The sequence below is a fragment of the Plectropomus leopardus genome, chromosome 6 (genome assembly GCF_026936395.1).
Source record: "Plectropomus leopardus strain MGB_pleo_1.0 chromosome 6, ASM2693639v1, whole genome shotgun sequence".
Lineage (NCBI taxonomy): Eukaryota > Metazoa > Chordata > Actinopteri > Perciformes > Serranidae > Plectropomus > Plectropomus leopardus.
The window spans coordinates 29,761,924-29,779,682 of NC_142181.1; the positions used below are offsets into that span (position 1 = coordinate 29,761,924).

Sequence of the window (17,759 nt, forward strand, 5' to 3'; positions counted from 1 at the left end):
CACTGGAGCTCAATGGACTGGTCACCTCCGTGTTGTGACCTTCTCTTAGACATGTGCTGGTGAGAAGAGCGGCGCCAGGAACTCTGCCGTTAATTAATTCACTATTGTCTGCTTTGTAAGCTTGCAACTGGGTGATCACATAACACATGAATGCACTGCCCTCAAGATTCCTTTCTGGTCATCTGGTTGTGTTTTTGTCCTCCTCTGCACAAGCTTTAACTCACCTCAGGGTTGTTCATCATGTTGTCAGTTTGTGGAGAGGAATACATGTTATATGTAGGGAAGCTTTACTGTAATTGTCTAAATTGTCAAAATTGTAGTCGCAACTCAGGTGCAGAGTTTTCAAGAGATAGTAAAATATTGATGTGTCAAATATGCACTTTTGAATTTAGATACGCTGTCTGGAGAGCAGTGACTTGAATTAATAATAAAGTCATGGAAGTAGAGATGCAAGTGTAAATTAAGGCAAACATATTGTGCGTAGTGGCTTTGTACATAATAGCCACTATGTAGTTACCAACAGTCTCAAAATCTAAAATACTCAGCAAAACTAAATGATTGAGGAAAGCAGGAAATTAAAACTGACTGTAACTGTGTCATTTAATTGAATTAACCCTTCGAAACGTGAGCAAATTGGCTTAATTTCTTTCAAAAACATGGGAAGAGGGCATTAGCAACAAATGAAGATATAACCCAAAAATATGCAATAAATGAATAAAACAGAAAGAAAAAATGTCTGAAAATGAGTAAAAATAAATAAAATAATTTTAAAATAAAAATAAAAATAAAAGGAAATAACCTGGAAAAGGTGCATTATAATAATTCTTATTCTGTAACATCGTTTTTTTTTTTTTTTTCTTTTCCTGATTGTACTTTTTAAACCCAAGTAACATTTTCAATGCTGCACTTTTACTAATAACAGAGTATTTTATTTTTATCTTATATTTTGGATTTTGGTTTCCTGTGAAGACTACAGGCACTCTGAAAAATTATATTTCCTTTTATAAAGTTCATTTAACATTACATCAATTTTACTACTGCAGAGTTCTTCTTCTTACAGCTTTTTTGGTGACATCCTTCCAATTCTTGGGCATGTGCCAGACTATTTGCACACTGCACAACATCCACCCAAATGTAGTGTTTCAAGGGTGTTATTAAGAACGTTTGGTGCCTCTGAGTTGACTTCTCTTGTTTTATCTCTTAACAGAAAATTAAGAGAAAATACAAGAGAATTTGAAGAGAATATTGCTGCATGAGGTTCATTTTGTTTTTATTCTTCAACAGAGACATCTTTATTTGTAAGTGACACCTGAAAATGGTGAATGTTAGCATACTGGTCAGGCACACAGTTCCATTATTTGTTTAGTTTTATGAAAGACTACAGGCCCCTTAAATGGAAGTGCCAGGCAGATCCCTCCCCCGCTGATCTGAACTGTTTGCATGCATTTGCGTGAACTTCCCAATTCAGCAGTATTTCCAGCTTTAGGGTCGGCCCCAGAGGCCTTTGGTCAACCCCTGACGTGTCTCTATGATGGAGAGAGGTAAGGGCCAGTGCAAGGTCAGCCCTGCCTCCTCTTCCCATTTCTGTTGCCTCAGCAGCACAACACATCCTATGGTGCCTCATGTAAAAGAAAAAAAAATGCATTCTCCTCACATGTTTATAATATTGTGTGATGCAAAATAAAGAAATCGTCACAATCACTTCAGGCTGACATGTCAACATGAGGAAATAACTGTGTATGTTTTGATTTTTTTTTCTGTTAAATGAAGTCAACTAATTAATGTAGTGTTTGACAAGCCATTAATTTTCCACTGTTCTTAATGAGAATAATATTCATCCTGGTCCCTGTCAGCGCACTGACAGGAGGCACGAAGGAGACGTTCTCTGATGAATGTACATGAGATGCTCAGTGGAAACATTAGTCACTGGTCTGGAGCTGGAACACAGGCTGTCGTCACCTAGGGACAGTAACAGACAGGCTCAGATTTATCCCTTGTGAATGTGTGTGCGTGTCTGCGTGTTTCTGCGTGTGTGTGTTCACCCTGCCTCCTCTGTGGCCATAGGCATGCTAGCTGCTTTGATAGTTTTCATTCCCTGTATCCTCCAGGCTGCTGCAACAGCTGTAAAACTTTACTTTACTGGCGCTGTGAAAGCTCTCACTATTGATCTTTGTTGACACAGACCCAACATTATCGCCGGGGTTCTGTTAAATACTGCTGCTAAAGGCTTTCTTTTTGCTGAGCAGCCATTTTAGGTCATTATATTTGTGTCTCGCTGAAATGAATATTAGATTTAGTCCTCTTACATCAGCCACTAGAAGCGCCATTGTTTCTCGTATTATTCTGAATCATAATCATTTTCCCTTTCTACATCCTCAGATCAAGTTCGGAACAGCTACTTCATTGGTCTGGATGGCTCGCTACGGTTAGTGTTGGCCAATGGTATGGAGGTGTCCCTGCACACTGAGCCCCACTCACTGGCCGGCACAGTCAACCCCACAGTCAGCAAGAGGAACGTAACCCTGGCCATCGATAATGGCCTCAACCTGGTGGAGTGGCGGCAGAGGAAGGAGCAGGCTCGTGGCCAGGTCACTGTGTATGGACGCAGATTAAGGGTAAGCATGCCACCTTGCCAAGAGTGTCTCACAATCACACACACTTAAAAGGGATCAAGGTGTAACTGTAACTGCAAGTCCCAAAAATATATCTTAAAAACAAAAAAGAATTACAATAAAAACAAATAATACAAACTGTATTAACAAAATCAAAAGTCTGTATTAAGTAGTGACTGAAAAGGCTCAGGCAGACGCAACATATGCCTGTCCTACATTCTTATCAATTTAAACTCAAGAATTAAAATAAGACCTCATTCAGACTTGTAACCCTAAAAAATAATGTAAACCATTGTTTTGAAAACCAAAAATTTGTAACACTTTTTTTTTTAATATATATTATTCCATTAACATTATTCCACATTTTAACCCCAACAACAGAAATGCATCTTTAAATGTCTTTTTTCTAGCATTTGGTACATTAAACTGACAACAACCTCTCAAATCATATTTACTCTCCTGTACCAAAAAAACGTATGCATTCTGAGAGTGACTTTCTTTAGCTCTGAACATTGTTTGCATGGTTTTATAATATACCTAATCATTTAATTACATTATTTTTTTTTTGTAAGATTTTTTGGGGGGCTTTTATTGCGTTTAATTGACAGGATAGTGTGAGTGTGAAAGGGGGAGAGAAAGAGAGAGGGGGGGAGACATGCAGCAAAGGACAGAGGCCGGATTCGAACCCGCGGCGCTGCGGCAAGGACACAGCCTCTGTACATGGGACGCCCCCATGATTTTGGATTTTAAAAACAGTTCATTAGTGTGATCAAAGCAACCAGCTTTATTAATGATACATATGACTCATTTTTGTATAAGACTATTGAATTTCATCGTCGTTTTCAGGGTTGAACCCCACAGTTCCACACAATAAGACATATAAGGAAGTACAAGCAATAATTTCTATACAGGGCCTTAGAGTTTAATATATGGCTGTATTTATACGGATTGCCACTGACTAATTTATGATCAATCACAACCCCTAAAAGCCTTGTCTCAAAAACTCTCTCAGTTTCAACATCACAGATCTTTAACTTAATACTTAATATGAATTTCTTTGTGATTTCCAAAAAAAAACATGAATTTAATTTTATTAATGTTGAGAGACGCATCATAATGTTTACATCAAACCAAATTTTGTGAATATCCAACTCCCGGTAAGAGTAGATTTTATGACACGGTAATAGACGGGATAAATGTTTAAGGATGTCATGGTGGTGAGGAAAATTTCTATCACTCTCAAAATCGCTTTGAATTCCAGCTACCAAACAAGACTCCAGTCCCTGTGCGGTTTATCCTTGACCAAAAGACCTGTGCATTCCTTGGTGTGAGTCTAAGGCTAACAAATAGCAACCCTGTTTACTAGAAAACTGTTACAGGGTTGCATTCAGACAAATACTAGCACTGTGTTGAAAAACCCAACTGGCTGCAGTGCTCCATTGGCACAGCTGGTCCCAAACATGCAGAATCATTAAGAAAAAAATTTTAACTCAGCTCAACCCTTTTGATGTTGTTCAATAACTGACACAGAGAAGAGAGCTATAGGCATTGCGATATATCATTTTTTGTCTGTCTTTGACCTAAGTAGACTAAATAGATTGTGCACACTCTTATTATTTTGTCTATAAAATACGTTTGGTCAAAATTCAGAGATACATGGCTGACCTTGCAGAATTGATAAAGTCACAAACAAAATATCAACAGGTCCCTCTTCATAATGAGATAAACACCCAATGTTTGACCATAAAGCATCTAGAATGACCACCTGGAAATTGCTATTAACTTAGGCAGCGCCCATGAAAAATTTATCTTGATTGATTGGCTTTTATTGTTTTTCTTAGCTTCTTACAGCAAATAAAAACTTTGGTTAAGTTGTCTTCCACGTTGTCTGGGAGGCGACAGCGCTAATGGGGAGGTGCCACTTTGTCTGTCATTGGCTGTTCATTTAATGGCCCCGTCGTCCCTTTGGAAGTGAAAGCTCTAATGTATGTTACAGACAATGGCCCCAGGGGTGAGATAGGAAATGGGAGCAGCCTAATGGCAAGAACAGAGGGGATGAACAGAGCTGGAATCATTGAGCGACCTTGAGTGGCATGTCAAGTGATATTACGTGGGTGGCTGGATGAGTGTGTGGCAGTGCAGAGGGGAGAGGGGGGCCTTGAATACAGAACACAGGGTGCATGAGAAAAGGAACAAGAGAGGCTCAGACTTCAAAGATCTTTGTTGTGCTAGAAATGAGAGAAGATGACGTTGGAAAGCAAAAGTGTTTGAGTTGTTGCTGCCTAAGTTTGTGTCTCTGACTGTAATTGTTTCGCTGTGGAGCCACATGTTCATGTGTTTGTTGTGTTGTGGTTTTCATGTCTTAAGGCTAAATGGTTCACTGATGGTCCTCACTTCACCCCTTCAACAGTGACACGTGCCACTCGGGCTCCCCACTCCAAGGCTCCCACAGCGTTCATGATTTATGTTGCCGAGGCACGGCAGCTCTGTTTCTTTACATAGAAACAAACCCTCCTCTCAGACTAAGAAGTTTGTAAATACACAATAATGAGTGAACCCTTATGGCTGCCACTGCGCCGTGGCAACAAACATCAATCACTTCATTGTGATATTAAAAAGAGAGACAAAGCTGATATCGCTGTAGGGAACATTCCCACAACATTGGCCTATATCACCTAGTAAAGTAATGATTTAAAGAAAATATCTTAATTTAACATTCAAAGATCGTTTTAAGGATGTTTATCATTTAGGTTGAATGCTGACTAAGACTTAATGTTTTAACTGCAGCATTCTGAGAATGTTTTGGTGATGTTGAGAAGTGACTGATACTAAAATGTTCTTTTATTAAACATTCCCACAGTGTTGCATGAGAACAAAAGACAAATGTTTTCAAAACAACATTCAGAACATGTTATTGAGGCCTGAAATTACAGAATGTTTTTTTTAATTGAAAATGTAATGTAAAGTGACATGGTAACACACACACACACACACACACACACACACACACACACACACACAAAACATTTTTTTGATGTTTATAGAGAATATTACCTCGACTTAAAGAAGAACATCACAAAAACATTACAAAACATTGCACTGGTTGTGTTGTACCATTCTCAGAATGTTTTAAGAACTGAAAATTTCGAGCTCTGGTGTTAGTATTTTAATATTATCACAGTGTTTTGATGCAGGATGTTTGTTCAAAAGACATACAAGTTGGAAACAAATAAAAAAACTAGAATTTGTTTTCTTTGATTGCGATGTGAGGGAATAAACAACCATTGTGACGGAAAAAAACAATAATTGTTGAATTAATCCCAAGAAACGATGAAAGGCGTCTTTACTTCACAGATTGATTTTGTCATTTGACACAGAAGTCATTGATATTGATTGCGAGATCAGATGTTGCTGCAATGTTTTATGTTGAAAGCAGTTTAAATTGTATCATTGTAGGTCTTGTGTGCTGTGATAGTCTCTCTTCTGTTTCTTCACATCTGCTTTCCTTGAGAATTTCCCTTTAGAGGCAATGTCCAATTTAAAATAATTCCTCTTGAGTGGGTTTCCATTCTCATGGGATGTTGGGATCTCTGCTGTAAGAGGTTTTTTCCACCCTGTTGAGTCTTTGGTGAAACAGATCCTGAAGAACTTTCTGTCTTTCTTTTACCTTATTTCCTGTTAGAAGCAATCCCAGTACAATCTCTCTGGACAGACAGCGAGCCTCTGCTACCTACCAGAGAGTCTGAAACACTGCGTTCAGTGTTTTAGGAAATGCTTGAGCTGGAGCAGTCTTTGCTATCTCATCAATGTTTTTTTTTTGTTTGTTTTTTTTGGGGGGGGGGGGTTCAAACATGTTCAAACAGGAACCAACTTAAAGGGTTGCACAAGGATATGATTTTCATGAGGTACATCGACAACAAAAGGGTTTGACAGTCACTGGGTGTTTACAGGGATTATTGTAAAATTATTTATTTGTATTATTTCCTTAAAACCAGTTCGCGACTCGCAGGGTGGATAATTGATCTGTCAAGTTGTTGGAGCTGATCTGATCAGATCTATGGATGAGTGGAGCAGCTGATAAGAGTGATTGCAAATGTTTTTGTTTTTTAAAAACTTTAGTTTTTTAGAGTTGAGTGAGTTGTTTTTTATATACTGTTGTACAAAATAATAAACAAAAACAGCATATGTAGAAAGGAAGAAAAACCCCTCATTTTTTCCCCAACCCACTACTTTTCCCTACTCATTCCCCAATCCCTCCACCCCAGGATCCCACCCTGGCAGGCTATTACTGTCAAAAATAAAATAAAGCAGCGATAGCAATGCTAACAAACAAGATTGCACAAGCAATGCACAACCGAATAAATTAATGGGAGAAACCAAATTCTAAGATTTTATATAAATGTTAAAACGGATAGGGGGAAAAAAAAACAAAAAACAAAAAAACCTAGAAATGCCTGTTGATTCATTGTGTGCTCTGCGCTCCCACAGTTTGGTGCTATAAATAACCAAATGGTATATATATTCCAATCGCTAATGAACGGTCCAGCTCCAAAAATCTATTTGTGGCAGGAGATGTTTTAGTGGGCTGCCACAAAAAAAAAAAAAATGTGTGAAACCCTGGTGTATTGGCATGTTTTACTGTGCAGCAAGTGATGGCTGCTGTGTTTGGAGAAACTGTTGGAGAGGTTATCTTAATATGCTTCCTGTTTAACCAACATTTGAGGCAGTAGGCATGTTCATAATTGTAATGGTGTTAAATATTGCTCTGGTCTATTTAACAAAGAAATGTAACCTGTGCGTTTTTAATGTTTCTCGGCAGCAACTGAAAGAAAGTCATTGCAACAGTGAATAATTATGTTTTTCTGTTGTCTCTGGCTAAATATTCTCTGTGTGAATTGAAATGCATTGGTTGTATATTTTTAACATGTTAGGCAGGTGTATTCATACATGCAGTGTATGTGTATAAAAAGGGCTCCCCCAAAAGCCACGGTGTAAATCGAACACTGGTCCAGTCTGACGCTTTATGACAGTAAAAGGAAAGATAACAAAAGTGGACCCCCTGTTTTTATTCCTCGACACACTGGAGCCCCCCTCCCTGCCCTCGCCCAGTGTCTTGGGGCTCAAATTGCTTGTGCTGCTCCAAACCTTCACGGAATCTTGCTCTTCATGAATCTGGTGCTTTTAGCGTAAAGTAATCCTCTCAATTAGGTATCAGTGACATTAATTGCCTCTGCTGTAGTTGTCCCTTCACAGATGAGAGACCTAAGCATGCTTTTCTCAACGTGAGATTGAAAAAGTTAGGCTTTTCAGCAAGCCCCCTGCTACCTGATCTGTGTCATGCATGCAGAAGATTGTTTTAAGCTTTGTCGAGTATTTTACCGAGTCAGACGGTAGCACATTTGAAGAGAAGCTATTTGCATTAAGAAAAACAAGTGACAGATAACAAGAGTCAGGGGACAGGGGGGGGTCATTTTAATTAATGCCAGAGACCTCTATCACCACATTTTCCCAAATTTTCCAGATGGTGTTAAACTCTTTGAAACCTCAGCAAATTGCTTTGACATCTTTCACAAATGTGGAAAAGGCAATGAGCATCTTAAAAAGACATGGTCCAAAAATGTATTAAAGAATGCTTCTACTTAATAATCCCCAAGGGGAAAATCATTTTTTTTATTCTGTTGTCATATACACAATGCTGAAAATGTAAAAAAGAAAAAAACAAACTTTTTTTCTGTAACATAATTTAAAAATGTAATTATAATAGTTAGGATATAGTTTTCTGTACATTCTCCCCAGTTTTTTCTTTTTCTTCCTTTTTAAAAACTATTTTTTAGGGCATTTTATTGTCACCTTTAACTAATTTCTTGCAATTTGTGGGACATTTTTTGTTGCTCATTGTCTTTCCCCCCATGTTTTTGAAAGAAATTAAACCAATTTGCTCAGGTTTTAAAGGGTTAAATAGCTTGTGAAAGTTGTCTAAATGCAGCACAAGACAAATGATCTCAATCCAGGTTGTAAAGTGTTAAAGTAGTGATTTGTACGCTTCTGCTCACAGAGGCTGCTGACTGAAAAACGCAGCGGTGGGGCTATTTGGTGATCATTTTGGCTGCAACACAGGAGCCGCCTCTGAGATAAACCCTGGCAGCGGGTTCATCTCTGTGCTGAACCTGGACATGGACTTAGGGATTACACTCTTCTGAGCAGCGTCTCTCTGCTTTGATCACAGTGAAGCCGGGGGTCACTGTGTGCAGCCTCATGCATTGATAAGAGGCCAAAAAAAAAAAAAAGTGTCATTTAAACAATGTCCTGAGTCACACGGGAGAAGAATTGATTTTTTTCTCCTCTTTTCCAATTTACGGAAATGGCTAAATAAAATGAGAGTCATCTGCGCCTGGTAATTCTTTTCAGTAAGCAGTGAAAATGAATTTAATGATCAATGTGGCTCTAATGTTTCTTGCATGAATAGGCATACTCCCACTAAGACTCCACTGAATTTTTTGCACAAACAAAGAAATATGGTAATTCTTATAATTTCATCACTTCAATTGCTCCTGCAGTCCTGAGATACAGCTCCTCTCTTGTAATTAAAAGCTGTGGAAAGAAGAATATAAAATAATCACTTTGTGATTAAAGCCCTCCTCATAAGGTTCCACCTCAGAAGAGCAGTGCACCGGTTCCTCCCAATCATTTCAAACTTCCAAACATGTTTACTCCCTCTTGCTGGTGCTGCTGTGGTCAAATGAAATGTTTCTAACTTCCTGTTTCCTCTCCTTTAGGTTCACAACAGGAACTTGCTGTCACTGGACTTTGATCGAATCACGAGGACTGAAAAAGTCTACGATGACCACAGGAAGTTTACATTACGGATCCACTACGACCACGCTGGCCGGCCAACTCTGTGGGCGCCAAGCAGTCGTCTGAATGGAGTCAATGTCACGTATTCTCCAGGGGGGCATGTGGCAGGGATCCAAAGAGGTACCATGTCTGTACGCATGGAGTACGACCAGAATGGCAGAATCACCTCCCAGATATTTGCGGATGGTAAATCGTGGAGCTACACTTACCTTGAGAAGGTACGAATTACTGGTGCTAAAACTGTGATCAAATGGTTTGAAGATAAAAAAATGTTAATATTAGATGTTAGGGACATGCTGTACAGATAAATTGGTCTGTTTGTGTGAGAACCTCGACGGGAGATTTTAGAGTGGAGTTAAAAGTTAACTTATGATACTTCAGCAGTGTTTGCGCTGCATTATCAGGCTCCAGCACAGATATCAGCAGAAATGTAATTAAAACCTGTCTGGTGCACCGCAGACGTTATACTTTGTTAGTCTGACAGCAAAGCTCAGCCTGAAATAGCTCAGATGAGAAGAACAGAGTGAAATGTCACTCTCTACTCCTTAATTGAAGGAAAAATTGTTGGGAGGAAGGTGAGGAGCTGCAGTTCTCCAGCTTGAATGTAATGTGAAAATGGCAGCCAATCACCTTATAGTCAGTTTTGCAGTAACCTGTAAACTCTGAGATGCTGGCAGCCAGTTGTGACAGCCTTAGAGCTGATTTAAAGGTGCTATTTATTGGTCCAAAAAGGTACAAAAGGAAGTTTTTGTTTTATTTTCTGCAGCAGCCTGTTTGTGAAAAGCCTTAAGGAAATCATAATGTCAGCGGAATATCAACAACTCCACTTTCAAGATAAAAAATATATTATTATATTATTATTATTATTATTATTATTATTATTATTATTATTATTATTATTATTATTATTATTATTATTATTATTATTATATTTAATTATATCCCTTTTAAAGCCAGATCCACATTACTTTTCTTGTACTGCATTCAGAGGCCTTTTGCAAGCATTTAAGCCTTTGAAACAAATTAGTTTGATTTCTTCAAAAAACATGGCGAAAAGTTAATGAGGAGGTTGGCAAGAAATGTCCCACAAATTGCAAGAGAGAGAAGATGATGACAATAATTACCCAAATTCCTTCTAAAAAAAACCACAATATTAACTTTTTTTAAAATTATGTTAAATGTGTATGTTATTTAATGTAATGTAACTGTTAGCACACAACACAATTTATTTTCTTTATTATTTTTCTTACTTTTTTTTGGCTTATTTACAGATATTTTTCTCTTTAACTTTTTACTATTTTTTGGGCCATTTCTTAAGTTGCTCATTGCCTTCTTCCTGTGTTTTTGGAAAAAATCAAGCCAGTTTGCTCAGGTATCAAAGGGTTATTGTAGTCTTATTTTATGATACTTTGTGTTTATCAAAAGAGAAAATATATCAAAACATACATATTAAATCTAACAAATCTACACTGTATTTAAAAGACTAAGAATACTCTGACTCCCCCTCTCTTTACAGTCCATGGTTCTCCTGCTCTACAGCCAGAGGCAGTATATCTTTGAATTTGACAAAAATGACCGACTATCCTCTGTGACCATGCCCAACGTGGCACGACAGACCCTAGAGACCTCCCGCTCCATTGGCTACTACAGAAACACCTACCGGCCCCCTGAAGGTAACGCTTCAGTGCTGCAGGACTACAGTGAGGACGGCCAGTTGCTGCAGACCACCTACCTGGGCACAGGCCGCAGGGTCATCTACAAATACGGCAAGCTTAGCAAACTGCTGGAGATTCTCTATGACACCACACGCATCGGTTTCTCTTACGACGAGGTGGCAGGCATGCTGAAGACAGTCAACCTGCAGAGTGAGGGCTTCACCTGCACCATCCGCTACCGTCAGATCGGCCCACTGATTGACAGGCAGATTTTCAGATTCAGTGAAGAGGGCATGGTCAATGCCAGATTTGATTATGTCTACGACAACAGTTTCCGCGTCACCAGCATGCAGGCTGTCATCAATGAAACACCGCTGCCAATCGACTTATATCGCTATGATGACGTGTCTGGTAAAACAGAGCAGTTTGGCAAATTTGGAGTGATCTATTATGACATAAATCAAATTATCACCACAGCAGTGATGACCCACACCAAACACTTTGACGCTTACGGTCGGGTGAAGGAGGTTCAGTATGAGATCTTTCGCTCGCTCATGTACTGGATGATGGTGCAGTATGATAATATGGGGCGAGTGGTGGCCAAGGAGCTAAAGGTCGGGCCTTATGCCAACACAACACGCTACACATACGAATATGACGCAGATGGTCAACTCCAGGTGGTGTCCATCAACGACAAGCCTCTGTGGCGCTACAGCTATGACCTTAATGGCAACTTGCACCTCCTCAGCCCTGGAAACAGCGCACGCCTCACGCCACTACGCTATGATATCAGAGACCGCATTACTCGTTTGGGAGATGTCCAGTACAGAATGGATGAGGACGGTTTCCTCAAGCAGCGAGGGAACGACTACTTTGAGTACAACTCAGCGGGCCTGCTGGTGAAGGTGTACAACAAAGTGAGCGGTTGGAGCATCAAATACCGTTATGATGGCCTGGGCAGGAGGGTGTCCAGCAGGAGCAGCATGGGCCACCACCTGCAGTTCTTTTATGCTGACTTATCCAGCCCAACTCGTGTCACACATATGTACAATCACTCCAGCTCCGAGATCACGTCGCTGTACTATGACTTACAGGGACACCTGTTCGCCATGGAGCTAAGCAGCGGGGATGAGTTTTATGTGGCCTGTGATAACATAGGCACTCCTCTGGCTGTGTTTAGTGGCGCAGGCATCATGATCAAGCAAATCCTCCATACAGCATTCGGAGAGGTTTACCTCGACACCAACCCCAGCTTCCAGCTCATCATCGGCTACCAGGGAGGCCTGTATGAGCCTCTCAGCAGACTGGTCCACATGGGCAGACGGGACTATGATGTCCTTGCTGGCCGCTGGACAACACCTAACCATGACGTCTGGAAACGTCTCAACAGCAACCACATTGTGCCATTCAACTTGTACATGTTCAAGAATAACAATCCGCTCAGCAGCAATGAGGAGATAAAGTGCTACATGACCGGTGAGTTCATTTGACAGACAGAGATGAGTGTGGGTTTTTTGTTGTTTCGGGCTTCCCACAGTCATGGAAAACTTGGGAAAGTCATGCAATTTCACAATCACATTTTCCAAGCCGTGAGAAGTTATGGAATTAGTAAAAATCATTGAAAGTTTTAGAGAAATCATGGAATGTTGATGTGTAGAAAGAAGCTGTTACAGTCATCTTCCATGGATAACCTTGTATGTAGTGCAACATTTTGGCAAATTTAATTTCTGTAGCTCTCAATGTAATGTACCTCTAATATGCATGGTAGTGTGACGTTTTAACATTACATACATTTCTTCATTTCCTCCCAATTTTCTGTCTTTCCCTTTATATTTGCCAGCTAGTTGAAATTATGTTTGAATCTTATATGTACAGAAAAACTCCTGGCAAATGGGAAAGGATAAATAAAAAGTATAATGGGCCCTTGAAAATGCATGTAAAAGTTTAAAAATTGTATGTTGTTCTTGTCACATCTTAATACAACAAGAGTTTTTAGTCACACTAAAATTTTGCAAAAACTGAGGGTCTTGTAAGATTACTATTCGCAAAGCTAAAACTAGATTCTTTTAGAGCTATTTTCATCCCGCTCCATAGTAGATAATTTTACGCCAAAACCTCTTTAAGAAATATGGCATAATAATGATTCCTTATATGTCTGCAAAAACACTTAACTCTAGAAACACAAGATAAAATGCGTGTTATGTCAACAGTATCCTTGTAAATTCAGCACCAGCATAATATATGAAGATTTGCATTCAAACTTTACATATTGATTTTGTCGCTTTATCTCAATACTAGTCTGTTGTATAGTTGTGATATTTTAGTGAGAGAGGATGGTGGGAATGCGGGACCAACAGTTTGAAGATTTAAAACTTTTGTTCACTCTACTACTCTTTTTCCACAGTAGAGGGGAACTGAGACTTGTCCACATTTCTCACACCTTCCAGAGTCCCCTCCATGTTAACTGTCTGCCCAGTTTGATGTTTCCTGTTGATGCTGGAGAGAGTTGCTGATGTTATTGATGATAATTTTCACATAGTTGAACTTCAGTATTTGCATGAGCCACAACTAAAAATTTACAATAATATTAAACATTTGATTTTGTGGGAATGCCAGGACAAGAAAAATATTGACTTAAGACCATTGGGACTTATGACCACTTTATATCAATCAAGAGCACAAGGGAATGCAACAATTGAGGTTAAACTCTCATGACTTTTCCAGCATTGGAAATTTGTGTGCTACAGTGAATTCTCTTAAAACTGCTTCTTTGCAATGGATGCCAACTTAGCTCTAATGCAGTGACAATGAAATCCAGTGGTAATCCAAAGCCATAGCAGAAAAGAAATAAATGTGTTGCATAGTATCAAAACATTCATAGAAACTTGTCAAATTACACATGCAATACTCCAAATCTCAAAACCTATAGGCAGTGTGTATTTGGTACTCAAAAGCAAAATTGTCCTTAGAGTTTTCCACTAAGCTGTAAATCAAACTAAAAAGGAAGCTTCCTCAAAATAATCCAAACAATTATATGAATTATGTATGAGTGAATAGAAGTTGACAGGTGTGAGTCCTACCAGAGCAATCAGTGATGCAGAAACTTTTTTATGGTGCTAAAATTACATGTGCAAATTTGGAGGGGGTGAGTGACTCATGTTTTCATACCTGTGTGAAATTGCTATTGCATGCACCAAACAACACTCATTTTAGTTTTGGGGGTTTTTGTTTTTTTTGTTTTGTTTTTTCAAATTTGGTGTGTTTTTATTCTAAACAACAAGCCGCAAATGGAAGAACAGAGGCTGCCAAAATTAAATTGAAAAGCAGTGTGCTAGAGAGGCTTTTAAGAGCTTCCTCACAGGGACACTGAGGTTGAGGCTGCTCTGGTGTGTGTGTGTGTGTGTGTGTTTGTGTGTGTGTGTGCGTGCGTGCATATGTACCTATGGAAATACGTGCACGTGCCTTGTGGCTATCATTTTGTGTGCTCAAAGGGAACCATGCTGTACGCAAAGCCCCCACTGCTGTCAAACACTCAGGTCCCTTCCCAGAAATATCTCATCGTTTTGTGTTGCTTTGTGGTAGGGAGGAGGTAAATGCCAGTGAAAGCACCCCAGTGGAGAACGAGAGCACAATGGATCCATAGAAGCCTTAGCCAGGGCCGGTTGTATCAATCTCTTTGGCTGGAGTGAAAACAACATTGTTAAGGATCCTCTGTGAATTCTCTGAGGTTAAACCAATCAGCTTCAGCCAAATCTCATCCACAAATGGTTGATTTAATTCTCTGTGTTGATTCTGCATTATATTAAGTCAGTAATGCAAATGTTGGCTATCAAATAATGCATGTCACACCTTTTATCCATTTACTCATTTACTTATAGACAATACTGAAAGGGAAAAACAGTCACTGTTTGGTCCAGGTGGAGTCTAAGCTTCTGCTTCTTTCTGTTCATAAAAGCCATTTAGCCGCCTGCCAAACAGAAAGCGTTCAGCTTCGCAGTCCACCATTAGGGGCTGACTGGCATTTGAATGCTAAGCAGACTGTTAGATATACTGTAGTCGGTCTGCCTCAATTGTGATTGATGGCTCTGACATTTCCATTCCTTTCACTAAATTATCAGGGTCCTTTCATTGTCCTCAAACAAATTCTTGTTTAAAAAAGCTTTGTCAGGTGCCACAATGTGGCAGTGCCAGTCTGCGACAAACTTGCCCCCCAAGTGTCACAGCAATGATTCTGCTGTCCATAACAAACACGCTGAAAGAGGCGAGAAACAAACGGCTTCAGATTTATCAGGCTTTGCTTCCAGTCATGTCTGCAGCCGTCTCTGTGATATTCAGAATTAATGACAACTTATCACAGGGGATGGCAGCAGCACCTATAACCACAGTGCTGGTGGCTGCCGTTAGATGAGCCACATTATTATGATCGCAACAATTTGAATCCCAGACACGTCACTTTCCTCAGCATCTCATTAGAAGAAAAAATTATTTCAGGAGAACCCGCTGAGTCTTCAAAATATCTTGTGTCAAAGTCTGGGCTGCTTTGAATTGACATGAAATTACAGTATATAATTATCAGCGCAGCAGACACTCTCAGATGTCACTTGGCTGTTCTGGGACCCAGCTGTGTGTCATTAGTGTGGCACCTGCAGGAGTGGACATGAATCATTGCCACCATCTCAAGTGTTTATTATAGCTTGTCCACTTTCGCAAACACATCAAGTGCTCAGACCGAGTGATGAGTATTTCAAGGAGACAGCCACTTGACTTCAGAATGTCAACTGTTAAAATTGAACAAATCAATTCCCTAGTGTTTTTATGGTTTCACTAAAGCCGGAAATGACTGTGTCTATTGAGATGACAGTAAATGTAAATGACTGTTTCGATGTTTTGCTCCCTCCCCTGCAGATGTGAACAGCTGGTTGGTGACCTTCGGATTCCAACTGTACAACGTCATTCCTGGCTATCGCAAACCGAACACAGAGGCCATGGAGCCGTCCTACGAGTTAGTCAGCACCCAGATCAAGACACAGGAGTGGGATAGCACTAAGGTAAACTCTCACCTAGTCGCACCTTTCCTCACCTTCTTCAACTCTGCTCCCCATTTCCAACATCATTAGCAAGAAGACATGCTCTGCGTAGCCACACTCCCAGAGGAGCTGCCAGCTATCAGGCCAAAACACAGCCCAGTGAGCCAGGTCCCTGCCCCAAGTCCTCATCTTGGGAAATGGGGTCAGGCTAAACAGCTCTTGTAATTGTCCTGCCATTAGGGAAATTCAGTCTCCATTCCCTCCACCACTGGCCATTGATTTCATCTCAGTCTTACACCGTTAGCCAAGGTCTGAGAAGTAGTAGACATGCTCTGATTCCTGCGTTTATCAGCCCTTTTAAGTTGCCTCCAACTCACCTGAATTATTGAAGAGGCCACTGTTGTCTTGGGTTTGGTTGCAGCCAGACGGGGTGAATGCCACCCATCAGGAGGCCGGATTCATGTTGAGTGACACTCTGGCTGCTACCTTGGCACAGTGGGTATTTGTTATTAAACAATTGTAAGCAAAAAAGCTACTGGGATGATACAGGGTTATCTAAATGTGGGACCTCTGATCTGGTCAACCAACCACAATAAGCAGGCACACCAACCAGGCATAAAAAACAGAGAAACCAGTGATGTGACAGTGTATTGTAATATTATTGGACTTCATACTAAAAATTTAAGCATTTAAAATGTATACATTTATGTAAATATATCCAATTTTACTCTCAATATAACCCTTCTTTAATTTTTTTATTGCATGCTTTAACCCTTTGAAACCTGGAGCAACATCACTTTTCTTGAGCTGCTTTCAAATGCCTTTTACAAGTATTTAAACCTTTGAACTCTGAGCAAATTGGTGCAGTTTCTTTCAAAATTATGAGGAAAAAAGCAATGAGCAACTTGGTGAGAAATATTCCACAGATTGCAAGAAATTATTTAGAAAATTAATTTTAAATAGCATGTCTAGGGAGAACTATATTTATAGTTTTAATAATTACATACTTAAACTATGTTACAGAATTCTTATAATATCTGAGCGCTTTTTCTGGGACATTTACTTGTTTGTTTTTTGTTTTACTTTCTAATTTTTAATAATTTTCAGGTAATTTTCTTTTACTTTTTACTAATGTCTTGGTAATTTCGTGGTCATTCCTTCTTTCGTCGCATTTTGCTTTCTTCCCATGCTCAAAGAGAAGCATTTCAAAGCACTGTGGTCAATAACATATGAAATGAAACACTTAAGAATCCACACTGTCATTTTACAGGCTGTTTAATAAGTGTAAAACCATTATAGCAGGCATCCCAGTTATGTCTACATGTTGCATAGTCCACTTATGAAGGGCTACTGTCAAAGCCCCCTGGGACTGAGTCACACTGGCAACCCTTTGAGAATATCTGAAGTCACCCAAGGTACCATCTATGAAAGAGCTGCAACTTAGGAAATATCTAATTGGATCCAAAGCAGCTGTTTCCATTTCAAATATTTGAAAGTAGATATGAAGGAATTGTGTTGTAGATCAAGATGAATAAATACAACACTCTTTTTTCAGACATACAGTTGTAATTCTGACTGATTCAGACCTCACAATTGAATCAGAATTTTCA

At 39.5% G+C, this 17,759-nt stretch overlaps 1 protein-coding gene across 11 annotated transcripts in view; it reads left to right on the plus strand.

The window, feature by feature from the left end:
* Nucleotides 1-17,759, plus strand: part of tenm4 (teneurin transmembrane protein 4) — a 269,283-nt gene that overhangs the window by 241,458 nt on the left and 10,066 nt on the right. For all 11 annotated transcript variants that reach the window (XM_088079182.1, XM_088079181.1, XM_088079183.1 and 8 more), the window contains 4 exons: nucleotides 2,380-2,615; nucleotides 9,389-9,685; nucleotides 10,984-12,598; nucleotides 16,028-16,170. In XM_088079182.1, the coding sequence (XP_087935308.1) occupies nucleotides 2,380-2,615; nucleotides 9,389-9,685; nucleotides 10,984-12,598; nucleotides 16,028-16,170 (2,291 nt within the window). The remainder of the gene's footprint in view (nucleotides 1-2,379; nucleotides 2,616-9,388; nucleotides 9,686-10,983; nucleotides 12,599-16,027; nucleotides 16,171-17,759) is intronic.